At 43.1% G+C, this 18170-nt stretch overlaps 1 protein-coding gene across 1 annotated transcript; it reads left to right on the top strand.

Moving 5' to 3' along the window:
* Positions 1 to 1183: 1183 nt before the first annotated feature.
* LOC129815359 (LETM1 domain-containing protein 1-like) lies at positions 1184 to 15224 on the top strand. Its single transcript, XM_055869117.1, has 9 exons — positions 1184 to 1408; positions 4209 to 4342; positions 4695 to 4810; positions 5099 to 5181; positions 5395 to 5581; positions 6052 to 6153; positions 6545 to 6697; positions 7123 to 7219; positions 14533 to 15224. Exons 1-9 carry the CDS (start codon positions 1287 to 1289, stop codon positions 14595 to 14597), a joined length of 1059 nt encoding a protein of 352 aa, XP_055725092.1. The 5' UTR covers positions 1184 to 1286; the 3' UTR covers positions 14598 to 15224.
* Positions 15225 to 18170: the final 2946 nt, after the last annotated feature.

Here is an 18170-nt window from a genome sequence, read left to right as displayed (position 1 = left end):
ATGGAACCTTTCTCCCGCCTTTTGCCTCTTGCACTCCAAAGCTTTCTGCCCCGTACTCATAGATGATGTCCCCCATCCTCTCCAACTTCTTCTCCACTGTGCCTCGAAGTTTCTCAAGGGTCAAGGTAAGGTCAGTATTCACTGCTTCCCACAACTTCTTGTCACTGGCGCCAGGCCACTTCACATACGGTCTGTGCCCTGGTAGTCTCCTCTCGACTGCAGGTCTGGGAGGCTGGGTGAGTTCCACTCCTGTTGTTGGTTCCACCTCAGTTGTTACTTCGGTGCTTGAGTTTACGTCCTCCATGACAGTGGTACTGATGCACTGCAAACTATGGTTTGCGTCCAGTTGCTGTGCTTCATTCGACTGATTTGATCGCTTTCGCAGAAAGTGATCAATGCGAGGCCTCTGTCTCTCTTTACCCAAACACCCCTTCTTCCCCTGGTGGATCCTCAACCCATGGTGTGATGTAACTTTCCTCCAACCACAGACACATACCTGCATCTGTTTGTGGCCCGCTGTTGCAGCGGAACTTGTGACAGTTGCTGTGGTGTTCTCTTGTGCTGTGCTCTCATTACTCGTAGTCGTTTCCGGTCCAGTCGTTACCATGTTGTCAGCCAATGAGTCATCTTCCGCCCCCGCTCTCGCAGACTCTAGGGGTATTCTCGTATGTTGACTTTCTGTAGCTAAAAGCGGGTGTTTCCAACATACTGCGAAGTATGGGAAACTACAGAAATGGGAAGCTACCCCATGACTGTCCCAGTGGGGTCTATTCCCTCCTGTCAGCCGTCTCTCTGTGCCGCCACAAGGACTTTCCCCTGTTGTCAGCTGATCTTTCTCAGCAGTCACTGGACTAGTCCAGATATTCAGATTCCAAGAACGTGTATTTATTATGTATTTAAACATAATATGACATTTGAAATGTCTTTATTCATTTGGAACTTCTGAGAGTGTAATGTTTACTGTTCATTTTTATTGTTTGTTTCACTTTTGTATATTATCTACCTCACTTGCTTTGGCAATGTTAACATGTTTCCCATGCCAATAAAGCGCCTTGAAATGAATTCAAGCCTTCCCAATGAAGACAATCACGTTTGAATGGCGAAACACTGAATCCTACTAATTACAACACGCGCGTAAATACTTTACTTTTGAGTCGACCGGGAGGCAGCCCGGTTCTAAATCGAATGCAATCAACATTCAGCCGACGCAAAACACGCCAATACGGGCGCCCGGGCGGGATTAATCGAACCCCCTCATTGACGCACCCTGCAGTGTAAAAACCACCATGGCGCTGTGCAAGAGAGGGGTCCAATGCTGTGTTACAACGATAATACGATGCAGTTATCCATTTCAAGGGATCTCAACCGTGTCGACATACACTCCAATATTAGCCTACTCCAGATTAAGGTACTGAATAACTCGAATGTCACTGGAAGATGGAGAGTAGCTAGCCTACTCGAAATGTTTTGTCGGTAATTGTCGTTGGTTATTCTCTCTTGTCTTTCCAGCTAGGGCTAACAGTGATCATTCTAATGTTGCAAGCACGCGAAATAAACAATGTCGCTAACAGCATTGGCATGCAGCCTTCTCGTCTTAAACGCCGGGCAGTTTCTGGTGGTCGGTACTAACGTTAGCTTCTATAGCCACAAAGGCATAAACTCCGGTCTTCTATATCTAATTAAAATTTGATTTAAAACCTAACCTTAACCACACTGCTAACTTTATGGCTAAGCCTAACCGTATTAAGACCAGAAAGAATATATTTTGTTATGTTTTCATTTAGTTTTTGTGTATGAAATCTGACTTTATGCCTATAGAAGCTAGTGGAAACCATTTTGGTAAGCGAGGGGGGAGTGCCTCGCCATGGGGTTAGAAAACATTTTCTTTAAAGCAAATTTCCTGTAATTCTACACATTTTGCCGTGGGATAACGAGAAAACTGTAAAGCTAATTTCCTGCTTTCTACACGTTTTTCCATGACTTATGCCATGTTATTATGATATGTGATTTTAAAGTGACTAACAAAATCGATTGCTAGGTAAGTTAGTCTAGCCAGCTATCTATAAAATGTCAGCTGACATGGGCTAATTGAGTGACTGTCAGTGACTAACAAGCAGAACGGGCAGTTATGCCGCTTATGCCTGAGAACAGCACTGTTTAAACGGTGACAATGTAACCAAATACATTTGCCTTCCTGTTATATTTTGATTTTTTTCCCCCCTGCGGCAGGTGCACATGAAAGAGCAAAGACCACTCAGTCAGCAAAGTCATCATATTTCACAACATATAACCACATCCAAATTGATAATTCTTTCCTTGATTTTAGGAGACATTTGTGGGTTAAATCAGTGTCTAGGGATTGAAAGTGAACCTGCAATCCTCCTGCAGGCTAGCACATTATGCTGCATCCAGAGGTTAAGCAGACTATTGTCAACAGAAATCTATTACATTTCCACTGAAACCTTATACGCTTAGGTGTCCTAAACTAAACTCTTCCAGGTTTTCTTCCAGGTTTGCAGGTTTTCCTACTTACAAAGCATGTAGAGGTCTGTAATTTGTATCATAGGTACACTTCAACTACGAGAGAAGGAATCTAAAACAAAAATCCAGCAAATCACATTGTATGATTTTTTTAAAGTAATACATTTGCATTTTATTGCATGACGTAAGTATTTGATCACCTACCAACCAGTAAGAATTCCAGCTCTCACAGACCTGTTAGTTTTTCTTTAAGAAGCCCTCCTGTTCTCCACTCATTACCTGTATTAACTGCACCTGTTTGAACTCGTTACCTGTATAAAAGACACCTGTCCACACACTCAATCAAACAGACTCCAACCTCTCCACAATGGCCAAGACTAGAGAGCTGTGTAAGGACATCAGGGATAAAATTGTAGGCCTGCACAAGGATGGGATGGGCTACAGGACAATAGGCAAGCAGCTTGGTGAGAAGGCAACAACTGTTGGCGCAATTATTAGAAAATGGAAGAAGTTCAAGATGACGGTCAATCACCCTCGGTCTGGGGCTCCATGCAAGATCTCACCTCGTGGGGCATCAATGATCATGAGGAAGGTGAGGGATCAGCCCAGAACTACACGGCAGGACCTGGTCAATGACCTGAAGAGAGCTGGGACCACAGTCTCAAAGAGAACCATTAGTAACACACTACGCCGTCATGGATGAGAATCCTGCAGCGCACGCAAGGTCCCCCTGCTCAAGCCAGCACATGTCCAGGCCCGTCTGAAGTTTGCCAATGACCATCTTGATGATCCAGAGGAGGAATGGGAGAAGGTCATGTGGTCTGATGAGACAAAAATAGAGCTTTTTGGTCTAAACTCCACTCGCCGTGTTTGGAAGAAGAAGGATGAGTACAACCCCAAGAACACCATCCCAACCGTGAAGCATGGAGGTGGAAACATCATTCTTTTGGGATGCTTTTCTGCAAAGGGGACAGGACGACTGCACCGTATTGAGGGGAGGATGGATGGGGCCATGTATCACGAGATCTTGGCCAACAACTTTCTTCCCTCAGTAAGAGCATTGAAGATGGGCCGTGGCTGGGTCTTCCAGCATGACAACGACCCGAAACACACAGCCAGAGCAACTAAGGAGTGGCTCCGTAAGAAGCATCTCAAGGTCCTGGAGTGGCCTAGCCAGTCTCCAGACCTGAACCCAATAGAAAATCTTTGGAGGGAGCTGAAAGTCCGTATTGCCCAGCGACAGCCCCGAAACCTGAAGGATCTGGAGGAGGGGGCCAAAATCCCTGCTGCAGTGTGTGCAAACCTGGTCAAGAACTACAGGAAACGTATATCTCTAATTGCAAACAAAGGTTTCTGTACCAAATATTAAGTTCTGCTTTTCTGATGTATCAAATACTTATGTCATGCAATAAAATGCAAGTTAATTACTTAAAAATCATACAATGTGATTTGCTGGATTTGTTTTAGATTCCGTCTCTCAGTTGAAGTGTACCTATGATAAAAATTACAGACCTCTAAATGCTTTGTAAGTAGGAAAACCTGCAAAATCGGCAGTGTATCAAATACTTGTTCTCCCCACTGTATACAAAAACATAATCTTGAAACCCAGAACCAAATTATTTTATGAACACTGGGATGATGGGGGGAGAGACTAACAAAAACACAATGTCACAAGGTGTTTTTAATGTAATTTGTCTCTAAATCTGATATCCCTCTCTCTTGTATAGTGTATTATCCTGCAGGCACTACTCGTTATCTCAGGGCAGACGAGGCATATTTCAGAGAGCCAGTGAGAGGTATGAGAAATTCCTTGAACATCGATTCCCCCGCCTCTACATCCTTTATACCACCTTTGTGAAAGGTAAGTACCCCCTAACCAAAACAACACCCTCTAATGCCTAACTGACAACTTCTCATGGGCAGCTCCAGGGAGGGGTTTGACGGTGCTGAAGCCCCCTCAAGAACAGGCTTAGCACCCCCGAGAAATAATGTATTATTGCTTACATGCATAGGTTGCAAGCAACCCTACGCAACAGCCAAGCTACTTCTTAGTTATCTCAGTGCAACTTCTCCATAGACAGTCTACAGCTGTAACATTTTCCTGTTGGAATTGGATAGCCCCTTTCCTGCTAGATTGTGCTGCCCAAAGTGTATTTGTGTTTTTCTTTGAGGCAATACCATGAAGCATTTTTGCAATATGTTTTTGTGTTCAGGATTTCAGCTCATGGTACACGATGTGAGGGAAACGAAGAGGATAAGGATGAAAATGCTCACTCAAGATGTTTCACTCAAAGAGCTGCCCTACCGTGAGATGGAGACCATCATTCTGGTCAGTGAGTCACACTTTGCAGTTCCACCCTTGCAGCCATACATTTTGTGCAGTAGACACATTGTCTGTGTCCCAAATGGCACTGTATCCCCTACATAGTGCACTACTTTTGACTAGGGCCTCTAGCCAAAAGTAGTTAACTATAGGGAATATGGTGCCATTTGGGATGTACATGTCATAGAGGCAGTTTTATGACTGTCATAAACTCTACAGCAGAGAACGTGATAAAATATTCAAATGTAATGCTCTCTTTCTGTTTGTACCTCTTTCGCTATCTTTTTCTTGCAGTTTCGCAAAGACATGATAAAAGCCATTCCACTGGTGATAATATCTATCCCGCCTTTTGCCATCATTTTGGTTTTCACTCTTATGTGAGTTGTTGTGAATCAACCAACCTGATATTGACAATCATTTGCTAACAGTTTTAAGAGACTGATTGAAAAGAGTGCAAATTAAGTCCATTTAGGGGAGTCATGCATGCTTCCAAAATGCCTTTTTTTGGGGGGGGGGGGGGTATTAAATGAGTGGTGAATGATGGGTTACCTCCAACCCCTAATCTGATATGTGTCCCCTCTCCTCCGTAGGTGCCTGTTTCCTAGGCAGCTCCTGATTCGTCACCTGTGGACTCCGCAGCAGCAGCAGGACTTCCAGAGGTTGTACCACGAGCAGAGATGCCGATACCGTGAGAACATCCTGAAGGGTGTGGCCTGGTCAATACCTCACATCAAAGAGTGGACCCTCCGCAGCCATCTGCTTACTCTTATCAGCAAGGTTAATCATTTAGCTCTTTAAACTCTGAGCATGTTTGTTAATTTAACACGGACATTTCAAACAGTTGCCATGCATTTATTTTATTCTAGGTAATTTTACCTATACTGTAGGTAATGATTCATCACAATTTTGAAATGCATAACCAGACTGTCAGTGTATGTAAATATTACAGATCATCTAAGGGTTATCCCAGCTATAGAATTCTGTGTTTACTAATTATCATTACATAGATGATCAGTGAGAAATTGTGTTAATGGCTAAAGGGAAAGGTCCACACCCATATCATGCTAATAATACAGTGTGATAACTTCTCACACCAGTGATTGGTTGAGGCCTTTTGTGTTATGAAAGAGTACAAGACTGTAAGTGGGTGTTTTTTGTGTAGAGAATGCAGTTGAACCTGTCCTGCCTGGTCCAGTTGGTGTGTATCTGCAGAATGGGAGGGGTGATTTGAAATGTTTGTTATGCAGGTGCAGAGTGGGGCTCACCCCAGTGTGAAAGACATCAGTGCAGTGAGAGGCGTGTTTTCCGGACAACCACTGGGATTAACAGGCATGGACTCTGGTCACATGGTAAGGATTTTTGGTGTTTATTTCAGTGGGCCTCTGCTTGTAAAGAGCATCGCATTTCATATAGTTATGCAATTGTGTTTTATAAGAAACTTGGAGAGAGCAGATTAGGAGAGTGAGGGTCATTCCTGTATAAAAATAGTTTTGTTTCATCTGTGTTTGGTCTTGGGTTTCACAATATGCTTCAGGTTATTTTAACCCTTTTTGATTTGTTTGGGGATTCAATTCACATGGATGATTCATCTGACAGGTGTCTTTCTCACGCTTTCTCCCCATTTATTCCTCTCTACACTTCTCTTTCTTTCCTGATCTTTATTTTTCCCCATGCTTCCTCTTCCCATTTCTTTCCCCCTTCCTATATTCTTATCCTCTTCTAATTCCATTGTTCCCTCAGAGGCTGCTGTGCTCCCACCTCTTGCTGAACCCCTGGCTCCCTGGGTTCCTGCTCCGGCGACGGCTGAGGGTCAAAGCCCTGGACCTGCTTTACTTGGATCAGGCTCTAGACACACTGGGACAGGGCCAACTCACTGACTCAGAGATTAGAGAGGTCAGGTTCCCCACAACACCTTCATATAATCCCATCTCAAGACTGCCATTTATAGATCTAAATAAAGTCAACACGGTACTCCCTCTATACAAATGGGTTGCAATGGAATAGCAAGTGACAATCAGAGAAGTCAGGGGTCTCAACACTGTCATTTTTAGATAGAAATCAATAAGCAAATGCCTTTACCCAAAGCAGAATTTGTATTCAGTAGATGTGTCCGATGCAGTAAGCAAACCTACAACTCCGGTGTAGCACTATGTTCTAAATAAGAGAGCAGTTGGAACTGCTAGCTGATCCTCCGGTGTATGGTTTATGGCACAAAAAATAAACATACATAATCTTTGGTAAATCAGAATTGCAAATTTACAAGGGAAATGTTTTATCTTAAGCGTGATACACTGCTTCTCTTCCTCCCTCTTCCCCAGGCCTGCTATCTGCGGGGTCTCAATCCCAGTAGCCTCACCACTAGCCAGTGTCGAGAGTGGCTCCTCCAGTGGCTTCAGCTGTCTACCCAGCTCACAGGTCTGACACGTTTTACTTACAGGCAGACTTGGGTTCAAATACTATTTTAAATAATTTCATATATTTGGGGTTCTCAATTGAGCTTGCCTGGCGCGATGGAACCAATAGAATTGTCGCTAAAGTGCAAACCCCTCCCGTGGCACGCAAGGCGGGCTAAAGCAATCACTCAAATATATTTGAAAGATTTCAAAAAGTATTTGAACCCAGATCTGTTTTACACACCGGGGATTGCTTGTTGTCATATTTATGACAGCTTGGTTCACAATGCCAGTTTGCTCTATACACTACTTTTATCATGGCACATCCTGGCTTTCACAGTGCACCTGCTCTACAGCATTATGCTATTGACTTGGGCCCGGTTTCCCGATAGCGATGGAACCTAGGCCTATGAGGGTTTTAAAGATGCATCGTTCCTACAACAGCCGAAGATGTAACATGCGTTTCCCAAAACACTGCGCAGAAAGAACGTTCGTTGGAGCATGTGTCGATAATGATAGGATCGAAAGACCGTGCTTCTCTCAGACCGTGCTTCTCTAAGACCAGCTATCTCCATTAAAATATAACCTTAACATTGCAATTATTCCACAATAATGATGACGGATCAGCTCCTAGAGAGAGACCACTTATATGGTTGCAAATATTGAGGCAGCTTATTTTTATGCTTACCCTGTAATAATGTACTATATCACAGATTTGGCACTTTTGTTACATACTTCAAAAATGTTTTTTACAGTGTAGCCTACAATTTGCAAAAAATAACTCAAATGACTGAACATTATATTTCAGTCATATTGAAATCAATATATTGGCCTATGTAGCCTATACTATCTTTTAATGCAGTCGTTTTGATTTGAAGCATCTTTTTATCAAAATTGTATTGGTCACATACTGTGGGGAGAACAAGTATTTGATACACTGCCGATTTTGCAGGTTTTCCTACTTACAAAGCATGTAGAGGTCTGTAATTTTTATCATAGGTACACTTCAACTGTGAGAGACGGAATCTAAAACGAAAATCACATTGTATGATTTTTAAGTAATTATTTTGCATTTTATTGCATGGCATAAGTATTTGATACATCAGAAAAGCAGAACTTAATATTTGGTACAGAAACCTTTGTTTGCAATTAGAGATCATACGTTTCCTGTAGTTCTTGACCAGGTTTGCACACACTGCAGCAGGGATTTTGGCCCCCTCCATACAGACCTTCTCCCGATCCTTCAGGTTTCGGGGCTGTTGCTGGGCAATACAGACTTTCAGCTCCCTCCAAAGATTTTCTATTGGGTTCGGGTCTGGAGACTGGCTAGGCCACTCCAGGACCTTGAGATGCTTCTTACGGAGCCACTCCTTAGTTGCCCTGGCTGTGTGTTTCGGGTCGTTGTCATGCTGGAAGACCCAGCCACGGCCCATCTTCAATGCTCTTACTGAGGGAAGGAGTTTGTTGGCCAAGATCTTGCGATACATGGCCCCATCCATCCTCCCCTCAATACGGTGCAGTCGTCCTGTCCCCTTTGCAGAAAAGCATCCCCAAAGAATGATGTTTCCACCTCCATGCTTCACGGTTGGGGTGGTGTTCTTGGGGTTGTACTCATCCTTCTTCCTCCAAACACGGCGAGTGGAGTTTAGACCAAAAAGCTCTATTTTTGTCTCATCAGACCACATGACCTTCTCCCATTCCTCCTCTGGATCATCCAGATGGTCATTGGTGAACTTCAGACGGGCCTGGACATGCGCTGGCTTGAGCAGGGGGACCTTGCGTGCGCTGCAGGATTTTAATCCATGACGGCGTAGTGTGTTACTAATGGTTTTCTTTGAGACTGTGGTCCCAGCTCTCTTCAGGTCATTGACCAGGTCCTGCCGTGTAGTTCTGGGATGATCCCTCACCTTCCTCATGATCATTGATGCCCCACGAGATGAGATCTTGCATGGAGCCCCAGACCGAGGGTGATTGACTGTCATCTTGAACTTCTTCCATTTTCTAATAATTGCGCCAACAGTTGTTGCCTTCTCACCAAGCTGCTTGCCTATTGTCCTGTAGCCCACCCCAGCCTTGTGCAGGTCTAAAATGTATCCCTGATGTCCTTACACAGCTCTCTGGTCTTGGCCATTGTGGAGAGGTTGGAGTCTGTTTGAGTGTGTGGACAGGTGTCTTTTATACAGGTAACGAGTGGGGAACAGGAGGGCTTCTTAAAGAAAAACTAACAGGTCTGTGAGAGCTGGAATTCTTACTGGTTGGTAGCTGATCAAATACTTATGTCATGCAATAAAATGCAAATTTATTACTTAAAAATCATACAATGTGATTTGCTGGATTTTTGTTTTAGATTCCGTCTCTCACAGTTGAAGTGTACCTATGATAAAAATTACAGACCTCTACATGCTTTGTAAGTAGGAAACACTGCCGATTTTGCAGGTTATCAAATACTTGTTCTCCCCACTGTACGTGTTTAGTAGATGTGGGTGTAGCGAAATGCTCGTTTCTGGCTCCAGCAGTGCAGTAATATCTAACAATACACACAAATCCAAAGTAAAGGAATGGAATCAAGAATATATAAATATTTGGATGAGCAATGTTGGAGCAGCATAGACTAAGATACAGTATATACATATGAGATGATTAATGCAAAATATGTAAACATTATTAAAGTGACCAGTGAATTCAAGTCTGTATATAGGGCAGCAGCCTCTAAGGTGCTACTGATGGCTGTTTAACAGTCTGATGGCTTTGAGATAGAAGCTGTTTTTCAGTCTCTCGGCCCCAGCTTTGATAACCTCGCCTTCTGGATGATAGCGGGGTGAACAGGCAGTGGCTTGGGTGGTTGTTGTCCTTGATTTCTTTTTGGCCTTCCTGTGCTGTAGGTGTCCTGGAGGGCAGGTAGTTTGCCCCCGGTGATGTGTTGGGCAGACCGCACTACCCTCTGGAGAGCCCTGCGGTTGCAGGCGGTGCAGTACCAGGCGGCGATACAGCTCGACAGGATGCTCTCAATTGTGCATCTGTAAAAAAGTTTAAGGATTTTAACCTCTCTAGGGTATGTGAGACGGTAGCGTCCCACCTGGCCAACATCCAGTTAAATTGCAGAGCGCGAAATTCAAAAATACTAAATTCAAATATTTAACATTCTTGAAAATATGTGTTATACATCAAAATAAAGCTTAACTTCTTGTTAATCCAGCCGCCATGTCAGATTTCAAAAAGGCTTTACGGCGAAAGCAAACCATGCGATTATCTGAGGACAGCACCCGGCATAAAAATACATTGAAATCATATTTCAACCAGGCAGGTGTGACACAAATGTCAGAAATAGCAATATAAAAAATGCCTTACCTTTGAGCTTCTTCTGTTGGCACTCAAAGGTCCCAGTTACATTACAAATGGTCCTTTTGTTCGATAATGTCCTTTATATCCATAAAAACTCAGTTTAGCTGGTGCGCTTCAGTCAATAATCCACTCAGTTTCCCTCCATCAAAATGCATACAAAATGAATCCCAAACATTAACGTTAACTTTTCCAAACAAGTCAAACAACGTTTATAATCAAATCTTAGGTATCCTAATACACAAATAAACTATAAAATTTAAGACTGAGAATAGCATGTTCATTACTGGAGATAAATAAGAAAGAACGCGCTTTCTTCCACTCGCTTGGAAACACTACAGCCAAAATGGGAGTCACCTAGAAAAACTACAATTTCTGGGTAATTTTTTCAAAAACCAGCATGAAACTCTTTCTAAAGACTGTTTACATCTAGTGGAAGCCCTAGGAAGTGCAAATTGGGAGGACTTGGGCTTATAATTATAGTACTAGCCCTTGAAAATAGTGGTAAGCTGAATTTGTTTTTTGAGGGATGGTTTGTCCTTGGGGTTTTGCCTGCCATATCAGCTCTTCTGTTATACTCAGACATACTTTTAACAATTTTAGAAACTTTAGTGTTTTCTATCTAAAACTACCAATTATATACATATCCTAGCTTCTGGGCCTGAGTAACAGGCAGTTTACTTTGGGCACGCTTTTCATCCGGGTGTCAAAATACTGCCCCCTAACCCAGAGAGGTTAACTTCTTTGGGAATGGGGGGCAGTACTGAGTAGCTTGGATGAATAAGGTGCCCAGAGTAAACTGCCTGTTACTCAGGTCCAGAAGCTAGAAAACACTAAAGTTTCCAAAACTGTTAAAATGTCTGAGTATAACAGAACTCATATGGCAGGCAAAAACTTGAGAAAAATCCAACCAGGAAGTGGGAAATCTGAGGTTTGTAGTTTTTCAAGTGATTGCCTATCCAGTGGAAATGGGGTCAGATTGCACTTCCTAAGGCTTCCAGTAGATGTCAACAGTCTTTATAAAGTTGTTTCAGGCTTCTATTGTGAAAGGGGAGAGCTGTTTTAACAAGTGGTCAGGCTGAAAGCCTTTAGTTTAGTCTCGGGAGTGGCCGTGAGCGCGATGGTCGTTTCCTTTCTAATGACAACTGAATTGTCCGGTTGGAATATTATTGAAGATTTATGATAAAAACATCCTAAATATTGATTATATACATCGTTTGACATGTTTCTACGAACTTTAATGGAACTTTTTTTACTTTGTCTGGACTTAATACCCCCGCTTTGCATTTGAGTCGTGAACTAAAGGTGCAAACAAAAAGGAGGTATTTGGATATAAAGATGGACTTTATCGAACAAAACAATCATTTATTGTGGAACTGGGATTCCTGGGAGTGCATTCCGATGAAGATCAAAGGTAAATGAATATTTATAACGCTATTTCTGACTTTTGTTGACTCCACAACTTGGCGGGTATCTGTATGGTTTGTTTTGGTGGCTGTGCGCTGTACTCGAATTATCGCATGGTGTGCTTTCGCCGTAAAGCTTTTTTGAATCCTGACACAGCGGTTGCATTAAGGAGAAGTTTATCTTTAAGTGCCAAGCCAAATTTTTTTCAACCTCCTGAGGTTGAAAAGGCGCTGTTGTGCCTTCACCACACTGTCTGTGTGGGTGGATCATTTCAGTTTGTCAGTGATGTATACGCCGAGGAACCTGAAGCTTTCCACCTTCTGTGAATGGGGGGGGGGTGCTCCCTCTGCTGTTTCCTGAAGTCCACGATCAGCTCCTTGGTTTTGTTGACATTGAGTGAGAGGTTATTTTCCTGGCACTACACTCCCAGGGCTATCACCACCTCCCTGTAGGCTGTGTCGTCATTGTTGGTAATCAGGCCTACTACTGTTATCTGCAAACTTGATGATTGCGTTGGAGACGTGCGTGGCCACGCAGTCATGGGTGAACAGGGAGTACAAGAGGGGGGCTGAGCACACACCCTTGTGGGGCACCTGTGTTGAGGATCAGTGAAGTGGAGGTGTTGTTTCCTACCTTTACCACCTGGGGATGGCCCGTCAGGATGTCCAGCACCCAGTTGCACAGGGCAGGGTTCAGACCCAGGGCCCCGAGCTTAATGATGAGCTTGGAGGGTACAATGGTGTTGATTTATAGCACAGCATTCTTACATAGGTATTCCACTTGTCCAGATGGGTTGTGCAGGATACAGTGTGATGCAGATTGCATCGTCTGTGGATCTATTGGTGCGGTAAGCAAATTGAAGTGGGTCTGGGGTGTCAGAGGTGATATGATCCTTGACTAGTCTCAAAGCATTTCATGATGACAGATGTGAAGTTCAGATCAGTTACCTTTGTTCCTGTACCCAAGAAATCAATGTTGGACATCTTGAAGCATGTGGGGACAGCAGACTGGGATAGGGAGAGATTGAATATGTCCGTAAACACAATGGCCAGCAGCCTTGCGAGGGTTAACATGCTTAAATGTCTTACTCACGTCGGCCACGGAGGACAGCCCACAGTCCTTGGTAGAGGGCCGCGTCGGTGGCACTGTTATCCTCAAAGCGGGCAAAGAAGGTATTTGGCTTGTCCGGAATCAAGACGTCGGTGTCCACGACGCAGTAATACATTCGGCATTTGAGGTATTCTAGGTCGGGTGAACAAAAGGACTTGAGTTCCTGTATGTTATCACAATCACACCATGAGTGGTTAATCATGAAACATACACCCCTGCCCTTCTTCCCGGAGAGATACTTATTCCTGTCTGCATAATGAACTGAGAACGCAACTGATTGTACAGGCTCAGACAGTATATCCTGAGAGCCATGTTTCTGTGAAACAGAGTGTTACAATCTGTCTCTCTGGAAGGAAATGCTCTTCAACTTTATTATCCAGAGACTGAACATTAGCGAGTAATGTACTGGGGAAGCGGAGGGTTGTCTGCGCACCTCCTGAGTCGGACTAGAAGTCCACTCCAAATACCTCTTCTCCGCCTGTGTTTTGGATCAGCCTCTGGAATCAGTTCAATTGCCCTGGGGGGTACGAACAAAGTATCCGATTCGGGAAAGTCGTATTCCTGGTCGTAATCCTGGTGAGTTACCGCGGCTCTGATATCCAAAAGTTCTTCCCGGCTGTATGTAATAACACACAAATTAGGGATAATAATGTAAGCAATAACACAAAAAAAACAGTACTGCAAAGTTGCCTAGGAACTGGAAGCACGGCTGCACTATCTGTCGGCGCCATTTTCACAATTGTTACTTGTTTGTAATAATTTCAAAGACATTGGAACTTTGTATTTGTAGGTAACTTCGCTCTTGTTGTCGGTGGTCAGAGACAAACAGCTTTATTCTATGTTTAGTGGATTCCTTCAGTTTATGAAGTGGCGGGGAAGGGCATAAAAAGCATTTAACATCGCACTTAGCTGTTCTACAAGTGGTATAAGGCAGTCTGTAAATAACAAGCGTTTAAGTGTAGCTTGAGTAACGATGGTTTTGGGGAAATAGTCAGGGGATTTAACGATGCTCCTTCAAAAATTCTAATTAACTTAAGTCTAAGATGCTTTTGGGAAACTGGGCCTAGCTATTTACAAAAGAAATGACATGGTAAATATGGTTATTATATAGTAATTACAGATATTACACTTCACAGTTATTGGGGATTAATGAAAAGACTGTCATTATATATTTTTATATAATTTCATAGCTACAATGGTGTTGAATGCTTTGAAGTAGCCTATACCAGAAAGTAGACATTTCATTTCTTTATCACACAAACACCTGAAAGTAATTTTAATGCATTTTTTTACTGTAGTAATGATAGCTTCATTAATATTTAGAAGTGTATACTTCCACAGATGATGCTACGGCCTGTCGAGCTGTGAAAATTATTGAATTTGAAATTAATGTTAATTCTTTATTTTCCAATTGTCACTCATGAATCTCAGATAGTATTCACTATCCTTGTCTTATGGGTCTCTTTCTGTGCTTTCTAGAATCAGAGACATCTCTTCTGCTGCACAACATGGTCCTGCTCTCAGTAAACTACCCCAGCTCCTGACCAGAGGAACAAAAGCATGCAGCAGCAACCAGACTTTATTATATTTATTAATGGCCTTTAGGCGAGAAAGTCAAATGGAACAGTGACAATTGTCATCTCATTTTCTTGGGACAAAGGGATAGAATGATCCAAACTGGTCAATTGTTACCATGTAGAGAATCAATGATTCAGTGCATGGATGACATTGACTTTTACTGTGCTGTATGTCTTTATTCATCTTTATTCGTCTTTATTTATTCAGGAATGAATTGGAAAGAGATGCACTGGATAAAGTGACTCAAAAGAAGAAGCTCGCACACACTCAAACTTTTATTTGGCATACAAACATTTCAGTCTACCAACTGGTGTTCAGCATAGAAGTGGGTTCCCAGATATGCCAATACAGCCCAGCTGTACCTTGCTCTTCCAAAATGTATAAATGTCCTGTGGGGCTGTATATTGATACTTTCAAGGAGATAGTATGGGACATTTTTCCATGTGTTAATGTAAGTGTCCCTTTAGTTAACTTCTTGACTTGGTAAGTATGGTGCATTGTAAAATGATAGTCTGTCAGAACACCAGTCTAAGGTGCAAATTTATATAGGCCTACCATAATAAATTTGAGACATAATAAAAAATGTAAACAAATGTCTCCTTATCTGAATTTATTTATAACAAGCATACCACTGGAAACCATATTGCAACCAAAAGATGCAGGTGCATATTTAGTTTCACCTAATATAAGGTAAATACAAAAAAAAAGCACAGTGTTCATGTGTATGACACTACAAGATCTATAAACCTTTTGTCTGTATCTATGCTCATCAATCTCTGTCTACTTCAAACCCTTGATTCACGAACCAGAGAACAATGTATCAAGTTCTGCTCCAAAGCTCAGCAGTTTTTCTTGGGAAAAGGCTGCTATAGAGAGCAACAGTAATGGGGGTACAGGTTTGAATATCTTCGACTACCCAAAAGAAGGCATGACTGACAAAATATGGGGGATTGGGGGGACAGGTTTGAATATCTTCAACTACCCAAAAGAAGGCATGACTGACAAAATATCCAGAAGAGGGTGCGGTGAGGACAGGAAGAGTAAGGATGCGTATGTGAGGAAATCCGTTTGAGGTGTCAAATGTAGGAGAGGCCAGGAGTGGTCTTATTTTGAATAATTGTATTTCTTAAGAACAGTGGGGCTTAAAAGAATCCAGACAACAGAAGTTGTGTGTTTTGAACTTTAGAGTAGGAGTCATCTCAGGGGTGACGACGGATGTTCAAGTTGAATACCTGAAGAGAATTCCTGGAGTGGTTGGTGCCCAGCATCTGACCCGCTGGGTGAATGGAGAAAAAGAAAATTCGGTCCTGTTTTTTGATAAAGAGCAAATACCTATGCATGTGAGCTTGGTTATGTAAGCGCTTTCGTCCACAAACCACTGCAGTGTAAGAATTGTAAAGGATTTGACCATGTTTCAAGCGTGTGCATACGAACAGAGTATACTGAAGAAAGGTGTGTAGAATGATGACAGTGTTGCAATTGTGGTGAGTTTCATGATCCTGAGTTCCTGGAGTGCCCTGTAAGGGTGAAGGAATTTGAGGTGGCAAAAGTTAGCGGTCAATCAAATCTATGCGAGGTGATTAAAATAATTGAGACAAGTGATGCAGCCGGTAGTAAATGTTTGCTGCCAGACAAAAGATACCCTGTGTGTTAAGGTGCAATATTTTGTGTTCATTGCCACAGTTATAAACTGTACCGCGCAAGTCTCAAAGCAGTTGAAGAAACTATACATTATTGTGGCTGCAGCAGAAAAGTTTTTGGGACTCAAGGAAGACTTGCAAGTGGTACTGGTGCAGGAAGACCTGCCCTCCCAGGTTCTCATTGAGCCTGTGTAGGGATCAGATCTGTTTTTAGTTATTTATTTAGTAAATTTTTTTTTTTTTGGAGGAATCCTGTTTCCATCCCTCATAGTAGGTGGCGGGATGCACATTAAATTGTGTGATCGCCAATATACCATAGAAAAATAAGTGCATGTCATTGCAAAAACCAAGCCGTGAGGTCGAAGGAATGGTCCGTAGAGCTCCTAGACAGGATTGTGTCGAGGCACCGATCTGGGGAAGGGTACCCGAAAAAATTCTGCAGCATTGAAGGTCCCCAAGAACACAGTGGCCGCCTGGCCAAACTGAGCAATCGGGGGAGAAGGGCCTTGGTCAGGGAGGTGACTAAGAACCTTCCAGAAGGACAACCATCTCTGCAGCACTCCACCAATCAGGCCTTTATGGAAGAGTGGCCAGACGGAAGCCACACCTCAGTAAAAGGCACATGACAGCCCACTTGGAGTTTGCCAAAAGGCACCTAAAGGAGTCAGACCATGAGAAACAAGATTCTCTGGTCTGATGAAACCCCAGATTGAACTCTTTGGTCTGAATGCCAAGTGTCACGTCTGGAGGAAACCTGGCACCATCCCTACGGTGAAGCATGGTGGTAGCAGCATCATGCTGTGGGGATTTTTTTCAGCGGCAGGGACTGGGAGACTTAGCAGGATCGAGGCAAAGATGAACTGAGTAAAGTACAGAGAGCACCTTGGAGAAACTGCTCCAGAGCGCTCAGGACCTCAGACTGGGGCGAAGGTTCACCTTCCAACAGGACAACGACCCTAAGCACATAGCCAAGACAATGCAGGAGTGGCTTCGGGACAAGTCTCTGAATGTCATTGAGTGATCCAGCCAGAGCCCGAACATCTCTGGATAGACCTGAAAATAGCTGTGCAGCGACGCTCCCCATCCAACCTGAAAGAGATTGAGAGGATCTGCAGAGAAGAATGGGAGAAACTCCCAAAATACAGGTGTGCTAAGCTTATAGTGTACCCAAGAAGACTCCATGCTGTAATCACTGCCAAAGGTGCTTAGACAAAGTACTAAGTAAAGGGTATGAATACTTACAGTATTTTTTAATACATTTGCAAAAAATCCCAAAACTACTTTTGCATTGTCATTATGGGGTATTGTGTGTAGATTGACGGGGAAAAATATTGAAAGGCTGTAATGTAACAATGTGGAAAAGGTTTACTTTCAGAATGCAATGTAAATACACTGCTCAAAAAAATAAAGAGAACACTTAAACAACACAATGTAACTCCAAGTCAATCACACTTCTGTGAAATCAAACTGTCCACTTAGGAAGCAACACTGATTGACAATAAATTTCACATGCTGTTGTGCAAATTGAATAGACAAAAGGTGGAAATTATAGGCAATTAGTAAGACACCCCCAAAAAAGGAATGGTTCTGCAGGTGGTGACCACACACCACTTCTCAGTTCCTATGCTTCCTGGCTGATGTTTTGGTCACTTTTTAATGCTGGCGGTGCTTTCACTCTAGTGGTAGCATGAGACGGAGTCTACAACCCACACAAGTGGCTCAGGTAGTGCAGTTCATCCAGGATGGCACATCAATGCGAGCTGTGGCAAAAAGGTTTGTTGTGTCTGTCAGCGTAGTGTCCAGAGCATGGAGGCGCTACCAGGAGACAGGCCAGTACATCAGGAGACGTGGAGGAGGCCGTAGGAGGGCAACAACCCAGCAGCAGGACCGCTACCTCCG

The sequence above is a fragment of the Salvelinus fontinalis genome, chromosome 18, assembly GCF_029448725.1.
Source record: "Salvelinus fontinalis isolate EN_2023a chromosome 18, ASM2944872v1, whole genome shotgun sequence".
NCBI lineage: Eukaryota > Metazoa > Chordata > Actinopteri > Salmoniformes > Salmonidae > Salvelinus > Salvelinus fontinalis.
This window is presented reverse-complemented; position numbering and strand designations above follow the sequence as displayed.